The sequence below is a fragment of the Parus major genome, chromosome 14 (assembly GCF_001522545.3).
Source record: "Parus major isolate Abel chromosome 14, Parus_major1.1, whole genome shotgun sequence".
Taxonomy (NCBI): Eukaryota; Metazoa; Chordata; class Aves; order Passeriformes; family Paridae; genus Parus; species Parus major.
The window spans coordinates 9094453-9120431 of NC_031783.1; the positions used below are offsets into that span (position 1 = coordinate 9094453).

Here is a 25979-nt window from a genome sequence, read left to right on the forward strand (position 1 = left end):
CGGGCGCTCCCCCCGCTTCCCGGCGTGCACCGGCGCGGGGCTGCCTGGCCACGTCCCCGGGCCACGTCGCTCGGTGCCCGCTGAGCTTGCGCCATCTTCGCTCCCCGGCTCCGGCTGCGCCGCCGCCTCTGCCGCCGCCATGAACATCTTCCGTCTTACCGGGGACCTGTCCCACCTGGCGGCCATCATCATCCTGCTGCTCAAGATCTGGAAGAGCCGCTCCTGCGCGGGTGCGTGCGGAGGCCGCGGGGCGGGACCGGCCGGGCGGCTCCGGGCCGCGGGGCCCCGCGGGAGCCTCGCCGGGGCCCCGCGGTATCGCCCCGAGCTCGCCGCGGCTGCGGGGTGTTGAGATCGCCCCCGCAGGACCGCGCCCCGGGGACAGCCCGGCGAGCCGGGGCGGGCGGGTGGAGGTCCCGCCTGTCTCAGTGGCCCGGGAGGCGGCCCTGGTGAAGCGGGGAAAGGCGGGGAAGGGATTGACCCCGCTGGGGCGCTCCTGAGGGCCCCCGGGGCGGGCGGGCAGAACTCGGCCCGGGCAGATGAAAAGGGACGGTCGCTCCCGTCCGCACAGGGGAGGGGGTTCTGCCCTCCTCCTGACCTCCCCGAGACTCGGCCCCCTCCAAATCCAGCGCTGGCGAAGCGGGTGAGCAGCCGGGAGAGGGGGAAGGAGGAGGCGCATCCTCGCTCCGGGGTGGGGGTGCGCCGGCGGGAGCTGCCATTCCCTGAAAGGTGTTGTGGTTGCCATTATTTGTACTTTAATCCCTGTGCACCGCCGCTCCGGCTGTGTACGGGAGGGTCGCTTCTTCCTTACGTAACTGCCCGGCGGCAGGCGAATGAATGGGGAGGCCGGTTTGGAGGAGGGGGGGAGGAATTCGTCCCCCGCGGGGCGGGCAGCCACCCTCCCTTCATCCCTCTGTCCCTCCATCCCTTCCCTCGCCTGCCCTGGCCGCGCCCGGCCCCTGGGCCGCCGGTGTACGCGGCAGCCCTGGGTTTGGTGCAGCGCCGGCCGCCGCTGACTCGCAGTTCGCAACCCCTGAAGTTTCCCCGCTTTCCCCTTCCCTCCGTGGCCGGCCTCACGCTCCCCCTCTCCTTCGTTTTTTGTGCGGGAATGGAACTGTTTGGTGCCGCTGTTAGGGCTGGTGGAGGGGCTGCTGTCGGCCGGGCCAGCTTGCAGTAGGAAGCAGTAGGAGGGAGATTCCCGGCGGGAGCCGCGGGCCTGTGTGACGTGGCAGCGGGAGCGGCGCCGGGTCCCGGCCGGGCGAACCCCGCTCCGCCGCCCCCCGCTGCCGCTTCCCCCCTTTCGGAACGGGCGTGCTCCAGTTTCTTGTGCCGTGGTTCGCTTTCCCCCGTCGACTGTACGGTGTGGTGGTTGGAGGGAATTGCAGGCAGTTCCCATAACTGCAGCATAGCCGATTTCTTTCAGAAAACTGGGAGTTATTGTCATTCAAAATGGGCATTTCCTTGCGGTGTGTGTGTTATGTGGGTCGGACCACCCGCCCTGGGAATACCGGTTTCGTTGTGCACGGGAGTTTGAATGTGAGCTTGACTTTGCCCTCTTTCCAGTGAGCTTCTCCTTCTTTACTGAGGGCGATTGTTCTTGAAATCAATTTGCCATGTTTTGATGATACTGTTCAAATACCGGGTTAGTACTGTTTAACAGATATATCTGTAAAGTTTTCAGTTAAAAACATGAAGAATTAGTTTAATTTGTAGCCTGAAATAACTGAGAATGGGGAAATGAAAGAGATATACACTACAGGTAGGAGGAAGTACGGGTTCTGTATATTGTCATGTCAAATCACTTGGTAGCACAAAATAAAAGAGTAAATTAATAGTTTTGTTTTTAAAAAAGTAAACTAATAGCTTTGGTTTTAAACAGACAAAGCAAAAGCTGTTCTTAACTTTACAAAAGAGGTCAAGCAAGTGACTCCATGGGCCACATGCAGCGGTAGTGCAGAACTATTGTTCCTGAGGTCATGGAACACAAGAGCACCTTCCTGATAAACTTACCTGGCTCAGGCTCTAGTGCATCACAGGAATCCAGCCGGGATCTGGCAGGAGAGGGCCTTGCCTTCTCCAACTCTTGTGTAGAGTTTTGTCCTGTGATTGAGAAATGGAGTTGAGATTACAAACAGCAGGAGGGTTAATGATCTAAAAATGGAACATCATTTACTGTCTGAAGAAAGAAAATTAGAAATGCTATTGCAAGGCTGAAATTCAGATAGGGTTTGAGCCAAGAGATTCTTAAGTGACCTTTGGATATGAGGTTATTTACACAATATAGTACAGTGTGACCTGGTCCCATCTTTCTGCTTAAAAAGTGATCTGATATTGCTTTCCTTAAGCTAATTGTGATTGAGAATCTGTACTGCTAGGGGTTTATTCATAAGAAAGCAGCCTCACACCAACCATTGGTACAGCTTTCTCCAAGAGAGAAAAGTAAACAGGCCTGTATCACATAGGTGATACAGCTCTCCCCTTTCCCAAATTAGCCACCATCCCTGGACACATCCATGAACTCTTTCAGTAAAAAATACTCGATTAATTAATTTTCTTAAGAAAAAAAAAAAAAGGCAAAAAGCAGGGATGTGTTTGTCAGGGGTTGTTTGGTTGTTTCTTTGGTGTCTTCTAGTTCTGCCTGAGTCCTCAGGAGTAAATCGAGATTGGTGGTGCTGCTATGAGATTGGTGTCTGAGGCCTAACAAGTTTGTCTAGAATGAGAAGAACGTGAATACCTCAAAGGAACATGAGCAAAGAATTTTATTTTTGGGGCTCTATTCTGTTCCTCTTAGTGGTTCATTGTTGTTAGTTGAGGTTTCTATTAGCAAAACCTTTGTAATATATATTTACATATGTTTGTAAAGTCATACAAGACAATAACCCCTAAGTAGTTACCAGTTAATGTTGAGCACCTACGAAGAGCCTCTTATTACAGGGCTTTCTGCCATTCCTTTACATTGTATGGTTATTAGAACCATTTATAAATTAAATAAACTTATACCTCGTGGTTATTGGTGACTAAAGAAACATGGGCAAACCAGCTGCTACTTTACTGTGCACTTTTGAAGCAGTAGAGGCTTTGAAAATAAATAAGGGCTTCTGACTGCTGGCTGAATTGCAGGCTGTGATCCATGAAGAGCTGGCAAACCACATGGTGCCGACTCCTCTCTTCTGGTTGCATCTGTGTGTGTCTGAGGCCTTTGTTCAGGGAGAACTCAGAGGCCTGTAAAAGCAGCTGGAAATGAGGGAGACAGCCTGTGCACCTCTGTTGCAACCTGCTGTTTTTTGAAGACTCATAGTCCCCATTTTCTTTCTTAAGAAGTGACTCCTCTAATTGAAGAAGGTAGGTAAGGCTAGGCTCATCTGCACTTTGAAGCAGTCTGTATTTTTTGTGTTCTAGAAACTTAATTTTTTTTTTCTTATTTAGTCAATAGGTTGAGAACAAGGGGAAAGCAAATCAAATCATGACTTCAGAATTTTAGAGTTGGCAGGGAAACAATTTTTTGCACATCTGGTTATTTGAGTTTCCAAATTTAGAATTTGGAAAGATGTTTGACACTCAAAATAACAGCTCAAAAATCATTAGGAAGAGCCATGGACAATGTAGTAGGTAACTCCGTTATTGACATCATGTCATAATTATGAAATTCATGAGACTTGAGGAATCCTGTGCTTCCAAACATTCTTCTGTTCAGACTGTATTTTCTTACCATTTCAAGTCAAATTACATTGTTTGCAGTGCAAATTACTGCCTGAAAATTGATTTGCATTTCTCTGTGCCATTTATCAAGTGTTAAAGGTGACCTGCAGTTGCAGTGCTGTCAAATTATATGCTGTATACTCTAAAAAAGTAGTGTAGATTGTAAATGTGTAGTACTTTTGCTAGGTAATGTAGCTGTATCTCAATTTTATGTGTCTACTGTGGACCAGATAATATGCTAAGATGAGGACTTCTGACAGCACTTTGCCATAGGCTGCTGCTAATTTGTCTGTATTTTCTCAAAAACTGCTGCTTTTGGTAGCTTTGGAATTTCTTCTCTCTCTTTAAAGGAAAGTGTTCTCTTTCTCAGGTGGAAAATTTGTCTTTAAAATTAGGTTAGGTTTTAAATTGGAAGAACAGGGGTCTTAACGCTAGTATGTTACTAGCAGAACCAAAGAAGTTGTGGTTCTGTTGCTGATTTGGACTTGGGATAGAACTAAACTACTTTATTTTAAAAAGTCTGTGAAGTTCCCATGGCAAAGTATGGACTGACCTTTCTTAGAAGAACTTTTATTTGAAGGTTTTATGGCTGTGATGTGCAGTTCATAGTTGGTAAGTGCTGTATACACACCACAGCTCAGAGCCTCTGCTTCTGCCTGTTATTCCTTACCTGACTCACTACAGCAGAATGAAATTGATAAGAAAGTACTGCAATTTCAGCTCTGCCCTCCTGCCTGGCTGTGAAAATCACCTGAATTAAAGTTTCATGCTATGGCTTTCAGCCAAGCTGGAGCACAGAAGTTGAAGGAGTTTTTCCGCATGTGAGGATGAAACAAAACAGAGAGGTTTTGCTCTTCCAAATTTGAGCCCAGAGCTTTGGAAAAAGAAATAAAAACATTTTTATTTAGTTCAAGAACTAAGTAATCTTTGTGGGGGTAAAAGGAAAGGGAGAAGGATGAGAATAACATCATTGTAGCCTCAGTGTATTGCAGTGTCCAGCAGTAAGCCAGGGTCTGTGCTATGACATATTAATACACTTCCTAAAGTTTTGAAATGCATTGAAGTTGTAAAACTGTGTTTACCTGTTCCCTTACTCTGTTCTTGCTCGTGGTTTAGCTGTTTCTCAGTTTGCCTGTCCCTTCATAGGCCTTTGGTACAATTTAAACCTTGCCTAGTCTAGTCTAGCCTACTTAACCTGAAAATTAGTTTAATCTTGGGTCTAGGGTGGGTTTCAGGATTTCACAAGTATTCTAAAGATTCAAAAATCAGTACTGGTTGCGAGTATTGAAAGGCTTAACAAAAATTACAACTTTGGGGTTGTGGAGGTAAGACTGGCAATGGCTTAGAAGAATTTTTCAAGTATATTATATGTATTTATGACTGCATATCCAGATCCAAATTTATAGCTGTTATCAGTAGTTAATGTCTTTTTTATGCTTTTTTTCTTTTTCTTTTTTTTTTCTGTTCCCAGTTATTTGCTAAAAGAAAATAGCATGCTGAATAATTTAGCCTAATTATATTCTGTAGTGTGATGCTATTCTGTAATCTGTCCAGGTGGATTTCTATATCCTGTGGATTCTGACCTTAGGACAGCTTTGCTTGCTGTGAGGTTTTATTGGCAAGTTGTGATGCCAACAAGCACACCTGGGATGAGCCCAGAGTGCTGCTTCAGCTGTCAGTGCAATGCAGTTGTAGTTCACGAAATGTCAAATGTATTTTTTTTTTCTAAACTTTGGGAGGTGTTTTGTTTGTGGGTTTTTGGTTTTGTTGTTGGATTTTTTTGGGGGGAAAGGGTAGGGGGAACAGCAGTGTGTTTTATTTGTAATACTTGCAGCTTATGTTTTATGACTTAGCAGCCTGCAGGTTTTGAGATGGTCTGTGTTCCCTGTACTGTACTTGGGCTGTACTGTAGGAGGCATATCAGGCTCACCTTGCAGACATTTCACAAATGAAAGTTGCAAACACACCCCTAATTGTTACTGTTTCATTCTTGTACTCTGTAGGTTAAATTCCTTCATCTGGAGCAGTTTATTCCGTTTTCCTTAAGCTGGAGTGAAAAAGGACTTCAATAGCCATAGCAGATTGCCTTCTTCTAATTGCTTTATGGCACTGTTTATAAAAGCCTTTCTAGAAGTATCTCTGTATAAAGGGACAAGGATTTTCAGCCTTGCATCATAACCCTCTCCTACAGAGTATTTTTCCCTCTTGTTTTTTGAACAAGACTTGCATGCTTAGCTGAACAGATTCAATTATTTTCGCCCTGGATGACTGAAAACAAGAATAATTGGAATAACGAGATAGAGGCACAGAGTAGGTTGTTTTGTCCCCCTGCTGTGACACACCACCACATCAGTATTATGGAGTGATGCTTCACCTCAGTTTTCGGAAGCTTTTAGTGACTGATTGTGCAAAGCTTTTATGCTTCTAGCTGTGCTCTAGTGCCTGAAGTGCAAACAAACATTTTGACATTGGGGCTTTGACCTAGAATCAAAAGTTGCTTTGAAGATGCAGTGTAGATGTCTAACATTTTATCTCACTTCTCTCTCTTTTTAATATTTTGTTTTAGTACATAATAACATGTGGGTTTGATTGTTTGATGTTTTTCTCACCATGTGGTCAATTGAGTCTGTGAATTGAATTGCCTTATGTTTAAAATCTATGTATTCTTCTAAAATCCCATTATTGGAGCTACCATACCTTCTCCTTGTCACTGGGTCTGTTCTGTCTATTGCCCTTGTACCTTTCCAGCTATTCAGTATATAAAGATTATACTGAGGCATGTGACAGCACTCTGAGAACTGAAAGCAAATGATAATGCAGTGATAATACAGAACTGATAGCTTGCAGGTGATATTTTTGGAGATGACACTACCTGCTGTGAGTAACTTCAAAACTTTGTGTAGTGCCAGCACCTCTTCCAGTACAGGGTAACTTATGTTCACACTACTGAGCTATATGGGCTTAGAATTCTGTTTGTACAGCTTGGGAACTTGGATTTTGTCCTAATTTTATGATCAACTTGCTTAAAAATAAAGGATATACCCTTTCTCATCCTGGTCATCAAATGTTTCAAAGCACCTCATCACTTTCTGAATGATTAATTATTTCCTTTATCACTTTAGGTATTTCTGGGAAAAGCCAGCTTCTGTTTGCACTGGTCTTCACTACCCGTTACCTGGACCTCTTCACTTCATTCATTTCATTGTATAACACATCTATGAAGGTAGAGTATACTGAAGAGTTAGAAAAGCTAGTGAGGCTGCATGCAGAGTGCCTAATTTCATTAATAAAAGCCATTTTTAATGGCCCACTGCACCAAAGTTCTAGATGAGCTTTGGATAAAGACTGTGGAAGATGGAGTCAAAACCCTACTTTTTTTTTCTGCACTCTACATGCAATTTAAAAAAAAACAACTATTTATATTAGAATAAATGGCATTTTGGTTATTGAAAATACAAGCTTTTGGAAAAATGGTTTAAATAAGCTGTATTTCTAAATTGAGACATTAAAGCTCAAGTAAATCTCCTTTTATTCACTACAAGGTAAATTAGTATTCAGGATGCACTTCCTGGATTGCAGCTACTGTCTGGTCAGAGGCTGATCAAAAGTTGACAAGAATAAGCTCTAAGGAATGTAGCTTCTCTGAATTATACCCCTGTCACTTGCCCACTGAATGTCAGTGAGCCTGAATTAGAGTTTGTTATTTACTCATTCCTGCAATTTCTGGTGCTGAGTACAAGAAAATAAAGCAGTAGTCTGGGAGAGGGCAGTATGTTTGTGGTTTTTTAATCCAAATCCTTTACTCTTGGATTTTCTTGATGCTTTTCAGCTTTAATTTAGAGGCTAGTATAACTTTACCAAGAGGAAAGACCAAAATATTCAATAATGCAAAATGTATGGATGAATGAGGGAAATAATACTGTAAAATGAAATACTGTGTCTTAAACTCACACTTTCTTTCCAACAAGTGAAATGTGTATGCTTAAGTTTTAATATTAACAATATAGATGAGGAGCTGTGGATTAAATAAAATATTCTTGAAACAGAAGCTTTTTCCATATGTAATTTCTGACTGGAAGATATCATTAGGTGCACTAAAAGAGCAGGTAGGGGAGTTTTGCCATTTATTTATTTATTGGTTGTGATTCAGGGCCATGACCACATCTTTGTTCTGCAGCCCTCCTAATCAGAAAAATGAATATGGAAATACTAACTTTGAAAATGGTAGCCTCTATTTCAGTTTCAAAGGTTCCTGCTTAGAAAGACTGTTGGATATAATTGTCTTTTCAGCCCATTATTGAAGCTACTTGAGTGTCCCAATGCAATTTTGTGTTATATTTATATATATGTATATATATAAATATATATGTAGGAGTACATAATGTTACACAGTTGTTGAGAATAATTGAGAGCTTGAGAGAACTTTAGTTGAGAACTTGAGAGTTGGGATTCTTGAGATGAAGAAATCTTTAATATAAGAAAGAGGGATTAATTCACACTTACTTAGTGTCTTCTATGACCATACCTGCTATGATTAGTTTATACCCATAGTAAAGCTTCTCTGTACCCTGTTCTGTGATTCTTTAGCTCCATTTGGTTGGGGTGCTTGTGCAGCAGAGCCTTTGGATTCTGAGCTCCTTAATACATTATTTTTAGGATTTTGTATTGAGCAGAGCATTAGTGATTAATAGCATCTGCAGACAGTGGGATTTTTAATCTGTTACTTCTCCATTGCAAATAACCCTTTTCTAATGTGATAAATGGTTTGGAACATTTAATATTTGTGCTGAAACTGGCAGAAGCTAAAATATTTGTCTAGTCTCCTGTACTGTGTTGACTGCAGGACAATGAGCTCTGTCCTGATGATGGCAGATTGACCTTTAGAAAGTCTTAGATTCTCTCTAGGTCTGTTTTCTCACCTGTAAAATGAAGCTTTTTGCTTATTCCACAGGGAATACCTATAAAGCCTACTGTGCCATAACCATTCAAAATGGTTAGACATCAGCTCAAATTGAATTCTGGTTCATTGCTTCTCCCAGTTTCTTAGTCTTGCAGGTTTTGTGGCCTGTTGGTTGGTGAAGAACAGTGTCCATTTGCCACTTTTCAGATTTTAGAGATGTTTAAAGGCCCAAAGCAAATCAGTTAACTTGTGATATGTTAAATGGTTGTCTGAATGGGACTTCTTGAATATTTTTTAATTGCCATATGAGCCACGCCACACTGGGCTTTTTGAATGTAGAAAGGCCCCTTCCGTTATTCTTGTGTGTATGCACCTGCACATTTTTAACCTAAATGTTCAGGGCCAGTGCTTCCCCTGCAGCTGCAGAACATGTATTTCTTCTCTAAATCACTTCCTTAGTTCTGGAAAGGATCTTCACCTTTGGGCAGTCACTTCAACCATGGACATGTAGTGCCTTTAAAGCAACAAAACCAGTAGAGCCCAGAGTCATTCAGTTTTGAATTATTACTCCACTGACAAAAGTTAAGCACCATCAACAGCCTGCAAAACCTCATAAGCAATGCAAAGAATCAAAAAAGACCACACTTACTCCTCTTAGTGGTTATTCAGGGAATGTGATTTAATCCTGGAACCTCTATGGATCGTTTTGGGGTTGTTTCTTTCCTTGCCCTCAGCTTATCTACATCGCTTGCTCGTATGCCACCGTGTACCTGATCTACATGAAGTTCAAGGCCACCTACGATGGAAACCATGACACCTTCCGAGTGGAGTTTCTGATAGTTCCTGTTGGTGGGCTCTCTTTTCTTGTCAATCATGACTTCTCTCCACTGGAGGTGAGTTGAAGTGGACAGAAGATGTTATTTTTTTTTTTTTTGGCTAAAATATTTAGAATATGAGCATTTTTAGCCTGTCTAGTGAATGGTTGAAGGGTGTCTATGTTTAGTAGGTTCAGGCTAATCCTTTCATCAAGGAATCTGTGTGGTGCAGATGTCTGTGCAAATTTAAGGCACCTCAGGAGACCAGCATTGTTATCAGCATTGATTATTTTATTAAGCAGAAGACTGTGTTTTTCCCACTTTTGCACTTTGATGGCTGTATTCATTCAGAATTCCTTTTGTTCTGTTTGTTAAAGAAATCCCCAGCAATGCAGTTTGTGAATAGTTGGTGCCACCTGGTGAAAACAAAAGGAATTATACTACTTCTTAAACATTTGCATAGAATTGCAAATGGTCTAGTCCGTTAAAAAGAATTGCATTATATTTAAAATGCAGCTATATGTTTAATTACAGAAAAATTACATTAAAAATGTAATTATAGAGGTTCAAAGAGATAGTTTTTTTTCCTACAAAATAGAGAGCAACTTTAGATGCTTGTTTTAGGTGGACTGAGCTGCATTTTTATATTTGGGTTAAATAAATTTATTTCAGAGTATGGGAATTTGAATTGCAACCCTTCGAGACATATTTTAGATTTTTGTTCTGTGTTTTTTACACAGGACTCTTTAAACATAAATAAAAAAATGGAAGAACATTGGGGGGGAAATGAGCTTCATCTTCCCTGCAGCTTTCTCAGCATGGACTTTAAGTTGCATCTCATGGTAATGTGAACTGGATGCACACAAATTCCCTCACAAGTAAACCTGTGTGTGCCAGCTCAACAGAGAGCTGGTTTGGGGAGTCTGCTGTGTGCCAGAAGAGTTCCTTCCTCCCATCTTCTGGTTGATTATTAAGATTTCACTTAGTTTTTCCTGTACCAAGGAAAGTTTGCCAAAATATTGTACCTGTATGAATAGGTATTTATCCATAACATTGTTAGAGAGTAAAAAGTCAAGCCAAGTCAAATGTTTTCTTTCCTGCTGTTATCAGTAAGACAGTTGAATATACTGTGTGTGGTTTTTTTTCCTTTCAGATACTGTGGACCTTTTCCATCTATCTTGAATCGGTTGCTATTCTTCCTCAACTTTTTATGATCAGCAAGACTGGGGAAGCAGAGACCATCACTACTCACTATCTTTTCTTCTTGGGTCTGTACCGTGCCTTGTACTTAGTCAACTGGATTTGGCGCTACTACTTTGAGGGATTTTTTGACCTCATAGCTGTTGTTGCTGGTGTGGTCCAGACCGTTCTGTACTGTGACTTCTTCTATTTGTATGTTACAAAAGGTAAGTAATGCAGTAATGTCCAGCTTCAGGTTGTGGAATGTAGCAGTGAACAGTTTCTTAGGGATCTGCAACATCAGCATTATGAGTTGTTAATTCTTTGTGAAAATCAGTTCTGAAGTATGCTTAATTTTGAGGATTTTTTGGGGGTATGGGTAGAACATAAATGTATAAATGGTCTGAGGAACTTTAGGAAAAACTCAACTGTGGCTCAATATATATTGCTGTTGCCTTCCAAGGATAAAGCATGATCCTCCTGCTTCCCCTGACCATGTACCTTGTTACATGCAGATCCCTGCTTAGAGACACCTTTCTCAGTGCTTTAAATACCGTGTTTTGGATGTTTCTGTTTATGCTGAGTGTAGAAGCAGACACTTCTGCTGAGTGCATTAATAATTCTGCTCTTACTCATATTTCAGCTTCCATCATGTAACCACAAAGCTGCATGGGGCTGTGTTGTTTTAGTCATAATTCTTAAGAGGCTGTGGTGAGGGGCTTGTATGTCCTATGAGGATGTAAAGTGGGAACTCCAGGGTGCCACAAGAGGGCAAGGTTAGAATTGTTAATTCTAATTTTACCAGTATTTATTGAAGAGAGACAGACAGCCTGGGAGGACTGTCTGCAGTAGATCCATTTGGTGTGAAAGGTCCCTTTGACAATTTAACAGTGTCTGCTTCTCCTGCATTATAACTTTATTTTGCTGACTGTTTTCTCTCCCACTTTTCCTTGCAGTCCTCAAGGGAAAGAAGCTCAGTTTGCCAGCATAAGTGCCAAAACATCACTAGCATCTGTCCTTTTGGATGCTTGGACAGAACAATCCTTATCACAAGCAAAGGTGAAGATGCTTGAGACAGAAAGTCAGAAACACAGCTCTTTATAGTGCAGATAGTCATCAGCGGCTCTGTAAGAACGGAGGAAAAACAACCAGCAGATTTCTGTTTGATGCATCTTGCCTTTATCTTTTTTATTACTATGTATAAAGATTTTTTACATAAAGAAACTTATACTGTATTAATAAATTCAGTGTATGGTTTCAATTGGAATAGTTCCAAAAGTGAGATTTTTGTGAGATTGTTTATGACCAGGAACAAGTGCAAACATTTTTTTAATTTTCAAGATTTTCTTTGAAATGACTGATTTTTTTTCTTTTTTTTTTTTTTTTCAGTGCACAAATATGTGCATCCTTGATGGATGGTAGTCATCTGTTCTTTCCCTTTGATTCAGTTTTCATTCCACTATATTTATTTTTTTTCCAAAAGGCAAATATATGTCAACTCTAAATCTGAAACCACCGATGTTTGATGTGATGTGCTGGTGCCCAGTCTTTGTGCCATCTGCTGACATGGAGTTCCTTATTCAAAATATATGTTGGTGCTAGAAGGGGAACAGTCACGTTTTGTAGTTGTTCCCCTTCTAAAACAGGCTGATGGCAAGAGGGCAGTGAGGAAATCACTTGAGGCTACAAGGACGGGCTGTTTCCTGTTCTGCCATGATGTCTGGGAAGGTAATCCCAATAATGAAAGCACTTGGCAGCCCAGGTTGTGAGGGGTAAGAGATGCGATTGTGTTAATTAGTGGCAAATGTTTGTGACTGTGTTGTTTGCTCAGGAAGAGAAGGTTAAATATCTTGGATGTCCAGCCCTGCTCCACCATTACAGCTGCAGGAATGGGAGACTTGTAAGTTGTTGATTACAGAAATCTGTGGGTGATCATTTAAAACAATATCTACATTTTCTTATTAATGAATGCTTTATAAGCAACTTCCATGTTCAGCTTCAAGTGGTTTTCGATGTCACTTTTGGACAATTAATATTTTTTTTATAAACTTTTCAGAATCAGCAGCACCAGTTACCATTCTTCATCCTTTAAATGATTCCCTTTTTTTACTGAGCTGTTGCATGATTTATCCTGTGTTACCATCCTCAATAAACACTTTATGAAATGGTGAAAACATTTTGGAGTTTTTTTCTTTTTTTCGTTCTAGAATGTGAAAGTTTTTAGTTTACTTGGGACTGAATGCAAAGTTGCAGTGAGGATGAGTTTCTTAATGTCACTACTGTGTTGAAATAAAGAGGTTTTAAGTCTCGGAGGGACATTATCACTGATGGAAGCAATAATGGCCGAGTTCTACTTGTTTAGTGAGAGCTGAAGTCTTCAGCCTTGTGCAGAGGAGGGTTCGGTGTTTGGATGTGTTTTATCTCCAGTTTGATTGGCCATCATTATATAGTGACTGCTGGTTCTCTTTCCTGAGCCCGGCTGAGCATTGTTCATGTGCAGCTGCGGTGCTGCCGTCTCCTGTCCCAGCTGCTCCGGGCCCAGTCCGTCCCTGGGCCGGGTACCGGGGCCCGGCACCCGCCGAGACCGGCGTGACCTCTGTGACGTCATTCAGCGGCCCGGTTGGAGCCTTCTTCCGGGGCCGGGTGGCGTCACCACCCGTGGCGTCATAGCTCCGACCCGCCCGACGGGGCCGCACCGCGCACGCGCCCTGGGGGCCGCCGTACTTCCCGCCGCCCCGCGCGCGGGCCCCGGGACGGGGCGGGGCTCCCGCCAGGCGCGTGCGCGGCGCGGCCCGATCGGGGCGGGGCGGTGTTTGCAGGCCGGGCGGGCCCGCGTGACGTCACGGCGACATCGTGCCCGCCCCGGCGGGCGGTGAGGCCTGAAGGGGGGGGTGGTGTATGGGACTCGCGGGCCCTGAGGGAGCAGCGGCGGGGGAGCCTGCAGGATGCCGGGACTCGTGCTGTTCGGCCGGCGCTGGGCCATCGGCAGCGACGACTTCGTGCTCCCGGGGACCTTCGAGCTGTTCGTGAGGCTGGTGTGGTAAGGCGCGCCCCGGGGCCGCTGCCCGCCGGCCCGGGCGCTTCCCGGCGGGATGAGCGGTGTCCGCGGCCCGGGCGCTGTCGGTGCCTGGCGCAGCACCGTGCGGTGCCCGCGCTGCCGCTGTGCTCCGGGCCGCCGTCACCCGCCGGGCTTAATCTGCGAGCATAACCCGCTACATAATCTGCGAGAGCGCTCGTGTGGTCCCGTAATTAATACGGTGACTGCTTTGTGTCCGCCAGCCGCGGTGCTTTGGGGTCCGAGGAAGGAAGGAAGGAGTAGCACCAGGCGGGGAGCCTGTGGCTCGGCGTGCGCTCGGCTGAATTGTAATTCCTGCTGAGTGTTCGTGTAGTGGTTTCATCCTGACACTTCGCTTATGTAACAGGTCCTTTGCTGTTAATCTTCGTGCGGTGCTTACATTAAGACGACCACTATCGATCAGGTGATCGCTTCGCAGCAGACACTTCTCCCTTCCTGCTGTAATTGCTGTTATCTCCCTTCCCGGCAGGTGGATTGGGATTCTTGTCCTTTACACTGTTCGCAAGGGGCAGTTTAACTGTCCCGGGGGAGGATTGCTGCACAGCTACCTGCTCGGCCTCATCATTCTTCTGGCTTCCATAATATGCGCGTTATCTGCTCTTGTGTACATCAGTATGCAAGGTAAATAGTTAATAATGATATTTTGTAGGATTACAATCTAGTAGGATTGTAATAGATATGTGTTTAGAGCTGACATTAAAAGCCACCAAAAAATTGAAGTGTTTTCATGGTAATTAGACTTGAAAAACTCCATCAACATTACCACATTTGCTTTAATGGTATTACCTTTGTTAGTCTGGAATCTAGCTTAATAAACACAACAACTTAGTGCAACTAATGGTTCATTGCCATCAGAGCATCCTGAAAACTCTCTGCGTGACCTCCCACATAACACTGCTCCACCTCTCTGACAGGAATGTAAGGAAGTGTATCCAGAATCATTTGAGTATCCTGTTAGTTCTGCCGTGTGTAGGCAGGTTTAGTCATGTCTTGTGAAAGTTCCTTAGCTGCAGTGGGCTGCTTGGGGAAAAACACACAGAAAAGTGAAATGTATAAATGTCCTAATAAAACTGATAGTGAGTACTGTTAAATAGAGCAGGACTCACAGCTTCAAATTAATGGCTGAACAGAAGTAAGGACCCCAATGCATCTTCTGATTATTTGTATAAATGGTTCTAGAAATGCAGGAAATTGCTAGGAAAGCTTTTTTTTCTGGTGAGGCACCTGATCATCGAAGTAATGTTAAGAAGATTAATTTTAAATATGTGTGTGGTCTCTGGAGCAACAGATGAGACTGTACAGTTTCTCATGTATTGGTTCTCATGACACACTGGAAATAGCTATTTATGCTTCTGTAAATAAGTATTTATACTTTTTTTCCACTTAAGCAATTTTAAGAATGCGTGAAGAGAAACTATGACAGAACAGAGGTGTGGATGATAATCCTGACCTTGATTCTGACCGCTTTTTCTTTAAGTCTGACTGAGTTTTCCTAGAGTTTCCAGAGGAGGGGAAGTAAGATCAGACTGACTGTGATGTTTATATCAAAGTTTACTGGAATATTCTGGGTTGGAAGGGACCCACAAGCATCATCGAGTCCAGCTCTTAAGTGAATGAGCCATACAGGGGTCAAACCCATGTCCTTGGTGTTGTTAGCACCAGGCTCTAACCAAAGGTGCAGAGATGAGAGATGTAGCTGTAAATAGCAGTGATAAAAGAGCCTTGTTTGCTATGAGAATACAGCTACTAGGCCATTGTAACTAAGAAATGGAAGAATTCTGAGGCTAAATTTCCAGGAAAACAAAGGGTGAGGTGTGTTGGGCTGTGCTTGGAATGCGTGGGTTTGGGTGTGCTTGGTCTTGCACCAGCCCTTGTGCTGTCCTGGCAATTGGTGATACCAGCAGGGAACCTGGCTGGAGCCCTCACACCCTGGGGGTGGTGCTGAGAAAGGAAAAGTTGTTTAGAGGAAGCACAGTTCCATCTGATTGTGTCTGTGTAAGCAACCACACTGCAGGACAGGCTGCAACCTGGGAATGAGAAAAAGCAACCTCTGGATTGAGGGCTTTTGAAATGGCTTTATCACTGGGTGTGAACCACAGCTTTGTGATTGGAGAACAGTTCCCAAAGTTGTTTTTGTTCTGCAGCCTTCACAAATTAATTGTCTACACCTGAGCACACACACCCCGCTACCTCATTACCCTGGGATCAGCAGACTGGTTTAAGGAGATGAGCTGGCCAAAAGTTACTCCCTTTTTTATTGCCTTAGAGTGCTAAAACAAAGAGGTTATTAGCACATTAACAATACAGAAAATAGCCTGAGAAGTATTTGTCCTGGTAATTTTCCTACTTTTGTTCTCCTCTTACTATTTAGTAACTCCATTAAAAAAACTTCATTGTAGCCCAGCAAAATAGCATCTGAAAATGAAATATTAACCAGCTAAGAGCTAAATAGAATAATAAAAGTAGGCCCCAAGAATTATGAGGAACTGTAGGTGAGCCAGTGCTCCTGGACACAGCTTAGGCTTATGCAGGGCACATCACTGTTGCCTCAAGTTTAGTGCAGAACTGTCTCTGGCTAGAGTTGTTTAGGGTTTTAGTAGAGTACGTTCTAAGAATCACAGCTATAAATCCATTGTTGTTTTTATTAGCTTCAATGACAGCTTTCCATTAGTATGAAAGAACTCAATAGTTTCACTTAAGTTCCTTACTCTCTGTAAAGCCCAGAAAGTTCATATTTCCAGATAGGGTTTTATGTACTTGAGATGCATTCATGAACAGTTCTTGTTTTAAATTTTCTCTCTAATTTCAGGAACAATTTCTAATCCAGGCCCAAGAAAATCACTTCCCAAAATACTTTATACTCGCCTGCTTCTCTATTTTCCTGAATTCATCTGGGCTGTTGTGGGAGCTGTGTGGGTGTCAGACAACAGCGTGCAGTGTGAGAAGACTGTGATAAATGGCGTCATGGGGACAGTTATTGCAAGGTAAAGGTGCCTCCCTACAGGTCTGACCTTGACAGTGTATGGCAAAAGGAAAAGGAGTTGGTATCCTTCCCTAAAAATGCTGCTGGCCTTGGGGGAGAGTGCATGTCCTGCAGTGAAGGAAAGGAGGTGAAGCTCAGACAGGATAAGAGGGGCAATGGGAGTGTAGAAAACTGGATTAATATGAAGAGTGTAGTAATCTGATCACTCAGCTGGTAGTGAAAAATGGAACTGCCACTCTTCTGTGCTGCTGCTTCCAAAGCTGTGATTCCAGGTTTGGTGTCCTGTGTGAACTGAGCCAACAGCCTTGTTCTGGTGCCCTGAGTATTGCAAGCATAGTCCAAAGAGCTCAGGACAGCAGCAGAGGTCTCCATGCAGAGCTCCATAACCAGCTTTGGTTTCGGTCTGCCAAGATCTGTAGCTGGGATTTCTTGCACTCTTGTCAGAAGTGGCTGTTTTCACAGTCTGTTATCCCACCTGCTCCTGTCTGGCAGCTGGATTATCATCATCTTCACCATCATCGGAGTTGTCATTGTCTTTGATCCCCTCGGGGGGAAGAAGACCTTCTACCTGCCCGACGGTGTGAGCCGCAACCTGGAGAGCAGCCAGTCGGGGCAGCTGCTGTACAACGTGAAGAGCTCTGCCACCAGGGTGTGGGAGAAGAGGATCAGGCTGCTGTGCTGCTGCATCGTGCAGGACGACGACCACCGGGTGGCCTTCACCAGCATCGCCGAGCTCTTCCGCAACTACTTCTCAGTAAGAGGGAGAGCCTTGCTCTGTGCCCAGTTCTGCTGCGTGGAGGTGTGGGGTGGTTTTACAGAGTCTTCCATGTCTTTGTACAGGACACTGATCTGGTGCCAAGTGACATAGCAGCTGGCTTGATTCTGCTCCATCAAGAGCAAGATAAAATGGAAAGTTGCCCCAAAGAGCCTGAAGAAGTCCTGTGTCATTCTCCATCGTCTCTCGTGGTAAGATAGGGTTGGTGCAGCCTCTGGTGCAACTGTTCTAGGAAATGGTGCCAGATCAAATTGAAATACACTTCTTTCTGGAGCAAGTTTTTTTTTATTATTTTAATAAAATGAAACACTGCAATAAAAATTCATATAATAATATAATAAATGCAGTGAAAACAATAAGTTTGTGGTCAAAAACATTTTTCTGTTTTTGCACAAGTAGAACCTTGAATGGGGAATTAAATTCAAAAAAGGAACCATTTAGGACATTTGATCATTGTTGTACAGTTGGGAGAGAAAGGGAACAGAGGGAGAATGAATATTTGGTACTGTTTGCATAGAACTGAGAAGGTAATCTTCTAGTTTTTATTGTGGGCTGTTTCTCTGCTGCAAATACCCAGACAAGGTAAAAGCAAAAATGGCATCTTTTAAATGCTTGCAGTTGATGGGTTAGTTTGCTAACTGATTTTTGCTGGTCTTCAGTGAAAAAGTGTTTTTCTAAATTTTTTTCCTCCTTTTAGCCTGTGTTTTATAGATGTATGTAGTTTTACTTCTGTGCATCTCTGTCAGCTTCCTTTCGAATCCAGCCAGTGTGTTGGGGTTGTGCTTTAAAAGTCTGTACCAGAGAGAACTGATGCAGCCTCTTTAGCCTTCCCTCAGATATCTTAGGTAACATATCTGGAATGAATTTTGTTTTCAGCATTGAGCTTATCAATGTATCAGCATTGGAAGAAACAGATTCAGTGAGAGCTTTTCAAGATCCTTGAGCTGTGTAGTTACATAAATAAACACAGACTTTTTCCTGTGAAATACAAGTGCCTATTTTTAGTTCCTCTTAGACCTTGAGGTTTTCCGTTTGGGTAGTGTGTATTTCATCATGCCTTAATTTTCACTAGCCTGTGTTCAGTTGTATTCTGAGGCTGCCTAACACACCTTCCTCCCTTTCTCTGCTTCCTTTTCTTTCCCTGTGTGCTTCCAGACCAATGATTTGGATGTTGAGCTGGAGAATGCTGCTCACTACATGCTGTTTGCTGCAGCTGCCTATGGCTGGCCCTACTACGTGTACACCAACCCATATACTGCACTCTGTAAGCTCAATGGTGACTGGTAGGTTTAACCCAAGAGCTTAAAAACACATAGCTGCCTTCTATTTCACTAGTCTTAGCAGGAATAAAATAGTTACAGTAGCAGTATTTTTGTTGCATTAAAACATATCACTCTTAGGAGTACTCGAGCTTGACTGCTAGAGTTATATTTCAGAAATTCAGAGAAATAAAATTCCAGTGTCTTTCCACCTTCAAACAGATTGGCTTTTTTATGGGAAAAGTTTGTGATTGAGATTTAAAAAAAAAATAATTTAGCAAAATGACAGAGGAAGAATTAGAATTAAATGAAACATGATTTAAAAAGAGGCTTTTTAGAGGTGCCTTTTGGACACACATTTACATACAGAAATAAAAGTCTATCAATAGTTTTCTCTGTCCTAAGGAATTGGCAGGAGTTCCCTGTCCCTCCAGCCTCCTTTTTGTTCCTTTTGACCCCTTAACTCAAAAATGTTTATTGTCAGAGTCATTTTACATATTGCTATAGGTAGGATTACTGTATGTGACCACTGATATTTGTGACTGGAAGAATGATTTTTGTAATTACTACTATGAAATAGCCATATAATCTACTGAAATATAAGTCACTTGGAGGAAAAAAAATTATTATATAATACTGTGGATAAAACATAAGATTGCTATGCAGATTTTTGAATTTTGTTTTTCCTTGTTTGTATTTTCTCTCAGTGGCTTGTAATCTTAAGACTTCTTTTCTTACTGTACTTTTTGCTCTACTAATGATCAGAGCAGAAGTAACATCTTGCATCAGAATGTTTATTAGTGCTATTGCAAAAAGAAAGCACTTTTGACTCCTGGCAGAAGGCCCTCTGCAAATTTAACTGAGTTTGATTCCTTGAAAGGAAACCTAAAATATTGAAACATGAAAATTTTTCTCTTCTGTGTTTGTTAGTTGCAGAAATAGACCAACAGATTCGGATATAACGGGAAGTGATCGTCATAACTTTCACTTTGGATCCATCCTAAAAATAACAGGACTGCAGTACAGAGACTTCATTCATATCAGTTTTCATAACAAGGTAAACAATCTGGACAGGCATTCAGCAAGCTGTAGTGATTAATTCAGGGAAAGTAAGGGGTGAAGGGTCTAGTTTGCCTTCAGTACTTATGAAGTGTAGGCTGCAAAGCCAAATGAAAACAATCAGCTTGGATTTCTTTTCTAATCTAACAGCCACAGAGCCATTGATATCAATCTGTCTCAGTATTGAAAAAAGGCACTTAGACTAACCAAATAAAAGACCAATTGAGCTTCTTTCCATAGTACAGTATGGAGATCAATAAGAGCTTCCAGAAGGTGAGAACAAGTGCTTGCCCATACAAAATGTTGGTGTCTTTACTGATTACATTTTTTCTCCTCCAGATCTATGAGATTCCGTTTTTTGTTGCTTTGGATCACAAAAAAGAAGCTATTGTGGTTGCAGTGAGAGGAACCTTGTCTTTTGAGGTATCATCCATCTGATATCACTAACTAGCTTTATAGAAATGAGTGAACTCCCAGTACCTAGAGGAAATTGTGTTACGCTGTCACATGTTAAAATAACTCACAGGTACAGGTCTTCCAGGTTTAAGCTGTAAGTCCCCCTGCCCTTGGATGGGTAATATTCCCTGTGCTACTGGAAGAGATAGTGGAGGACAGGCAGGGGTAATTCCAAGTCACTGTGAGTGGAGGTGCATCCATAATGGGGTGTCTGCAGTTGGAAATGGAGCTGTGGTTGCTGTGTGTTTGCTGGGGTTGGTGGTGTGTGGTGGGATGTGCTGTGCTGCTCATACTCCTGGCAGCCAGATGCTGATGTCCCTGTGACAGGGGTGAGCAGCAGAGCTCAACCCATGAGCCACACAGCCCTGCAGGGAGCTCTGACCAAGGCTTTGTTCACAGGACATTCTCACTGATCTGTCAGCAGACTGTGAAGACCTGACACTGGAGGAGGTTCTGGAGAATGGGTTTGTACATAAGGTGTGTGCAGCCTGTGGCTCTTTTAGAGCAGCTCAGCAGTAGCAAGCTATAAACACCTGGGATCCTTATTAGAACAGAATATTCTCCTTGTTGGATAGATTGCACAAATTATTTAAATGTTTGGTGCATCAAATACTGCCTCTGGCACTGCAAGGTAGAATTTTTAATCCTCTTGTCAGACTTCATGTCCTTATGAAATAGCCCAAAACCTTTTTAACCCATACATACAGACCTCTTGGTTATAACCAGACCCCTGTCAGGAGGATGTCAAAGAGAAGACCAGCTTTGCTGCAAGTTGCTCTGTGATGGTGTTGTATTTAAATGAAACATATATCACACCCCAGGTTAGATGCACCTTCTAACCTGAACTGCTCTCTTGTAGGGAATAACTCAAGCTGCAAATTACATCTATCGAAAACTAATAAATGATGGAATTCTAAACCAGGCTTTCACAATTGCCCCAGTAAGTTACCTTCCAAATAATTTGATTTGTCAGAAAAATTACCCACAGCTTTTTCTGTGTCCATCTGAGTTTGTGTTTCTATCTGCAGGAGTATAAACTTGTGATAGTTGGTCACAGTTTGGGTGGTGGAACAGCGTCTATCTTGGCCATCATGCTCAGGAACTCCTTCCCCACCCTGAGGTGTTACGCCTTCTCTCCCCCAGGAGGGCTCTTAAGGTGAGAGACTTCTGTTGCTTGGTTTTCTGTCTGAGCTGTAAAAGTCAAGGCAGCTGCCAGGTGTGTTAGCTGGTAGCTGTGGGCTGACTGTGGGAAGAGTTTGTATGTTCTCCACTCAAATTAATGTTCTCCATCTGGAGTTACAATCGAGTTCTTGGTGGAGCATTATGGAATGAAGCACATCTGGAGAATTCTGTCAGGCAGTATAATTAGAGGTTAAAATAAATGTTCCAGAAAAATACTCAGCTGATTTGTCTGCCTTGGCCTGTTGGACATCCAACACCCTTAGAGTCAGCACTGAAGTTACTCTGTCAGCTTCAGCAAGGAGGCACTGACTGGAAATGGTGCTGCCACGTACTTGTATTTTTACTGAATTACAATGATCATCCTAAAACTGAGGTGTGTCTATCTCCTTAGTGCATCTAAACTGCCTTTTATCTTTTTTTTTTCTCTTAGCAAATCACTTGCAGATTACACTAAGCACTTCATTGTTTCAGTCATTGTTGGAAAAGACCTCGTTGCAAGGTGAGATGGAAATACTTTTATACTGACAATTGGAGATGTTTGATAGCAGACAATAGGAAGATTTGCTTTACTTTGTTCTGTGTGTTTAAACAGGTTAAGTATGCCCAACATGGAGGATTTAAAGAGAAGAATAGTGAGAATTGTGGCAAACTGCAACAGACCCAAGGTAATTAAATGCAGTTCCTGGTTAAAATTGTGGCATTGTTACCTGGGTTAAGCCCCAAATTTAATGCACTGAGTGCTGTTGTGTATATTTTTGATCTTAAAGCTGAGAGTTACAATTGTGTTTCAAAACAAAAAAATTGTTTGCTTTTAGTTCAGTGACATTTGTATTAATCTCCTATCCTGTAAAGTTTTGTTGTTGGAGATTAGGATTCAGTAAGACTCCCAATATACCAGTTTACAACATCAGACCTGAAATTATCTGTTTGCTAGTTTTGCTGATAAAAAGAAATTATTAAAAAACAAAAATGGGAAAAAAACCTGAAACAGTTAAAATTACAAAGAGCCAGTAAGATTATTTATTTTAATAGTGTAATAACTAATACCAGTAGGTAAGCAAATTATTGATTTTGCTTATATATTACTGTCAGAATTCATTTGGAAAGCAAATATTTCTCTGTTACAATGCTAATTCTTTTCCTCTTTTTACTGTTAGCGGGAAACAGTTTTGAATGTGCTGGATCAGTGTGGTGTCAGGCAGGATGGTGCTGGAGGTACAGAGGTGTGGTTTAAAGCTTCAGAACTGCCATTTTTGAACATCTGAATTTGAATCTGCCATACCCACAAGATTTCGATGTAGTCCCAGGATGAGCAGAGGGCCTGTGTGATGTCATAAATACAGAATAAGATAATGGACAGTTAGAAGTTACAGGTGCAAGAAAAGTTAAACCTGCAGAGCAGAATCCACATGGAGTAATTCAGCTGGTAAAGATGGGGATGTTTCCTGTAGTATTACTGGAGGCTTAGGATCCATGCTGTTGAAATGAATGCTACTGTGGGGAAAATTTGGGAAGGAGATAATTATCAAGGAAAGAGCATATGCATAAAGTGATTTTTAATATTTTAATTGTATTTTCAGATGAAATGTGTGCAAGCACACAACTAGAATAAGTTACTTGAAGAGATGCCAAACTTCAATTGGACTGTTCTCTCTGATTTCAGTACCAGATTTTGCTGCGGGGGTGTTGGTACGAGGTGTTTGGAGGAGATCCTGATGACTTCCCAACAGAGCTGGATGGAAGGAACCAGGATGCCCTGACCCAGCCCCTCCTGGCTGAGGAGAGTTTAATGGTTCAAAGGTCACCTTCATACAACGCCCTTGAGGAGGAATCACACTTGAATTCACCCCCTCAGTATCCTCATCTGTATCTGCCTGGGAAGATTATCCACATTGTTGAAGAGAGCAGCTCTAGGAGGTAAGTGGAATGATGAATTCCACTCTCCTGTCTCCCTAAAGTCTACCTGCAGCTCCCTGCCCCTTTCCAAGTTTCCAGCTCAGTGACTTACCTGCATCTCCAGTACCCAGTTCTGGTTATTGCACATTACCCAGTTTTCAGTTTCTATTCTGTTCCTCCCAGCTTCTTTCTGTTCCACTTCAAACCCTGGACAGTTCTCTTTATGTCTTACCCTGCCCATTTATTGCAGCTGCTGAACTGAGGACTTTAAACACTACAAATGGCAAGTTCAGCTTTGGCAGGCTGCAGTTTCTGCCCGTGACTGCAGATCTGCAGTGTGTCCAGGCAGTGGTGAAGTAACAAAATACCTCATTACTGAGCAATCCCATGAGTGTTGGTGATTAGAAAGAGGTGCAACACTGCTTGTAATGCTGACCCAGCCAGGCTGGAGAGCTGCAGCTGCCCCAGTACCCAGTGTCTGCCCACATAGTCTGTAGTTTTTCCTGTCACTTGGTGCTTTTCTGTGGATGCAGGAAGCTGAGACAAAGACACCAGAAAGCTGAAACTGCTGGAATAGTGAGGATTGTGGCTTTGTTGGGGCAGTGTCATGTTCAGGGGGGTTTTTTGTTTGTTTTTTTGTTGGTGTTGGGGTTTTTTAGACAAAGCAACCTGAAACAGCCCATTCAGCAGATCAGTATTTTGTTTAAGCTTCACATTTTTAATTTCTAACTATTTTAATACTGGTTTTATAGGTTAGATATCTGAGCACCTCTGACCCGGCAGATTTTCCCAATGGCTGCTCTGCTACTTTGAATTAATTTGTCTTTTACTCCACAGCACAGCTGTTAATCATGGGAGTTTTTTTTAAGTAGAACTAGCACACAAGGCCCCCCATCATGTGTTTGAGATTTAATTTTACAGAATGGTGCATCCTATGTGCAGCATTAAATGTATTGCCTGGTCTCCTATTGATACCATTTTGACTTATTCCCCAAATCTGACATTAACCACGTGAATGTGCTGTGTTTAATGCCCTCCCCCTCCTTGCTCAGGCTGTATTCCATGTTTTGAGAGCAGAATTATTTAAATCTTTGATGGCTTCTTACCCTGTTAAAGCACAGTGTCATTTGGTGCAGTTCTGCTCTCAGGGACACTTCATGGCAGCAATTCCAGCTGTTTGCTGAAGGGCAGACCTGCAGCTGTCTGGGAGCCCACCTGCTGCTGTGAGAGGGTTCCAGTTGTGACACAGCCGTTGTATTTGTGGTGTGTTTTGTCCCTAGGTTGTGTTCTTCAGATATTAAATACACGGCAAGATGGTCAAACGAAACCGTCTTCGGCAGCATTTTAATCAGTCCCAAGATGATCACAGACCACATGCCAGATGTTGTGCTCAAAGCTCTGAACAGTTTGTCTCAGGAACATGGATCGTGTCTGTCTTGTCAAACACGAGAATACAACCCCAGTGCAGTATAACCACAGCTCGAGGACGACCTGGGGGGCTCTTTTGCAGGTTTCAGGTATTCAGGACACATTCCACTTTCATGCCTAAGTGGATTTCAGTACTTTTCTCACATTGCATAAAATGAACAAGGGTCTTAGCACCCTTGCCTCTGCAGCGACCTCGGGGAATATTGTGCTGGTGAAAGCACAGATTGTGTCTGTGAAGGCTGGGCTTTTCCAGAACGGCTCAGGGTGAGGAGCTCCGGCCGAGCCTGTGTGTGCTGGCGCAGCAGCTGAACGCTTGACCAAAGTGAATGTGTGTGAGAACACGTCAGAGCAGAGCCCTGCCAGACTCATCTGCCACCTGCAACTCCACTTCTGCTTCCACATCCCTTCCTGGCTGCCTGTGCTGTGGTGGCCGAGGGGCTGCAGGGAGGGCAGCGCTGCAGCTCAGGGCTGCAGGGTGAGTGAGCCCGGCCCAGCAGGGCTGGCTCAGCCTCAGTGATTGCACTATTTTTTCTTACAGATTGTGCTGGGATCCCGGGGTTGCAGGGGAGGGCTTGTTGTGGTTAAATGCTGCTTGGATATACATGTGCAATATTCTTTAATCTACCTGTCTTTTGTATGTGTTGATCTACATCACTGCTTTTATTGATTTTAAACTAAAACTACGTAATGAGAAGAAGAAAAAAATATTGTTCAGGCCCTGGCATCATGTTGGTCACCAGCTCTAGCTCCAGCTACTGAGCACCACTCTGATTCTGCCAAGAACCTGTACCAGTTGTAGTGATTTTTAAAAAGTGGATTCCTTGTTTCTAGTGTGTATCCATTCTAATTTTTTTTCCTTTTTAAGGCGCAGCAGCATTTATTTAAAGGAAATTGATGTAAGTAAAATATGATGTGGTTGAGAATTAACTGTGTGGATGTTCCTGCTGTGATACTCGATATGGAGACAAAATTAAATGTAGAATAAAATGTTGGCTCCTGTGCAATGACAGGTCCCAGTGCTGGCTGTCAGGGCAATGAGGTCAGGCAGTACCAGCAGTGTCTCTGCTGCTTTCAGGGCCTGCTGTGTCCCAGGGCACCAGCCTTGGGTGCAGCCACTCTGGAGGAGGGGAGGCAGCACACAGGGCAGGGTTTTAAATAAAAGCCTGGAATCTGGGGCATTTAAGTACAAACTGTGACCGCTTCAGAGGAAAAGTGGTTCTGTTTGCATAGAGGGGACTGGAACAGAGAACTTGCCCCCCACTGTCAGCAGCTTTA

The 25979-nt window shown here is 43.0% G+C and overlaps 2 protein-coding genes across 4 annotated transcripts; both read left to right on the forward strand.

Annotated features, from left to right (window-relative positions):
* The first annotated feature begins 23 nt into the window (after window positions 1-23).
* Window positions 24-12766, forward strand: KDELR2 (KDEL endoplasmic reticulum protein retention receptor 2). Its single transcript, XM_015643213.2, has 5 exons — window positions 24-230; window positions 6819-6919; window positions 9331-9489; window positions 10565-10817; window positions 11547-12766. Exons 1-5 carry the CDS (start codon window positions 140-142, stop codon window positions 11579-11581), a joined length of 639 nt encoding a protein of 212 aa, XP_015498699.1. The 5' UTR covers window positions 24-139; the 3' UTR covers window positions 11582-12766.
* Window positions 12767-13418: 652 nt separating this feature from the next.
* DAGLB (diacylglycerol lipase beta) lies at window positions 13419-25708 on the forward strand. Of its 3 annotated transcripts, none has more exons than XM_015642882.3 (15): window positions 13419-13630; window positions 14136-14287; window positions 16476-16650; window positions 17142-17403; window positions 17490-17615; window positions 18580-18707; window positions 19614-19740; window positions 20082-20165; window positions 20598-20675; window positions 21058-21138; window positions 21227-21354; window positions 21811-21879; window positions 21973-22045; window positions 23044-23297; window positions 24557-25708. In XM_015642882.3, the coding sequence occupies exons 1-15, from the start codon at window positions 13536-13538 to the stop codon at window positions 24747-24749; spliced, it is 2025 nt and encodes a 674-aa protein (XP_015498368.1). In that variant the 5' UTR covers window positions 13419-13535; the 3' UTR covers window positions 24750-25708. The 3 variants fall into 3 exon arrangements, with proteins under 3 accessions (XP_015498368.1, XP_015498367.1, XP_018863799.1); XM_015642881.3 differs by having other exon boundaries at window positions 13463-13630; window positions 17112-17403; XM_019008254.2 differs by lacking the exon at window positions 13419-13630 and adding an exon at window positions 13673-14012 and having other exon boundaries at window positions 17112-17403.
* The last annotated feature ends 271 nt before the right edge of the window (window positions 25709-25979 follow it).

What these genes read in the sequence shown, in the direction of transcription:
- DAGLB (XM_015642881.3), top strand. Translation starts at nt 13,536, where the DNA reads ATGCCGGGACTCGTGCTGTTCGGCCGGCGCTGGGCCATCGGCAGCGAC. An exon ending in TGTGTACATCAGTATGCAAG is followed by an intron (nt 14,288 to 16,475) that starts GTAAATAGTTAA and finishes CTCTAATTTCAG; the next exon opens with GAACAATTTCTAATCCAGGC. An exon ending in ATATCAGTTTTCATAACAAG is followed by an intron (nt 19,741 to 20,081) that starts GTAAACAATCTG and finishes TTTCTCCTCCAG; the next exon opens with ATCTATGAGATTCCGTTTTT.
- KDELR2 (XM_015643213.2), top strand. Translation starts at nt 140, where the DNA reads ATGAACATCTTCCGTCTTACCGGGGACCTGTCCCACCTGGCGGCCATC. An exon ending in TGTATAACACATCTATGAAG is followed by an intron (nt 6,920 to 9,330) that starts GTAGAGTATACT and finishes CCTTGCCCTCAG; the next exon opens with CTTATCTACATCGCTTGCTC. An exon ending in ATGACTTCTCTCCACTGGAG is followed by an intron (nt 9,490 to 10,564) that starts GTGAGTTGAAGT and finishes TTTTCCTTTCAG; the next exon opens with ATACTGTGGACCTTTTCCAT.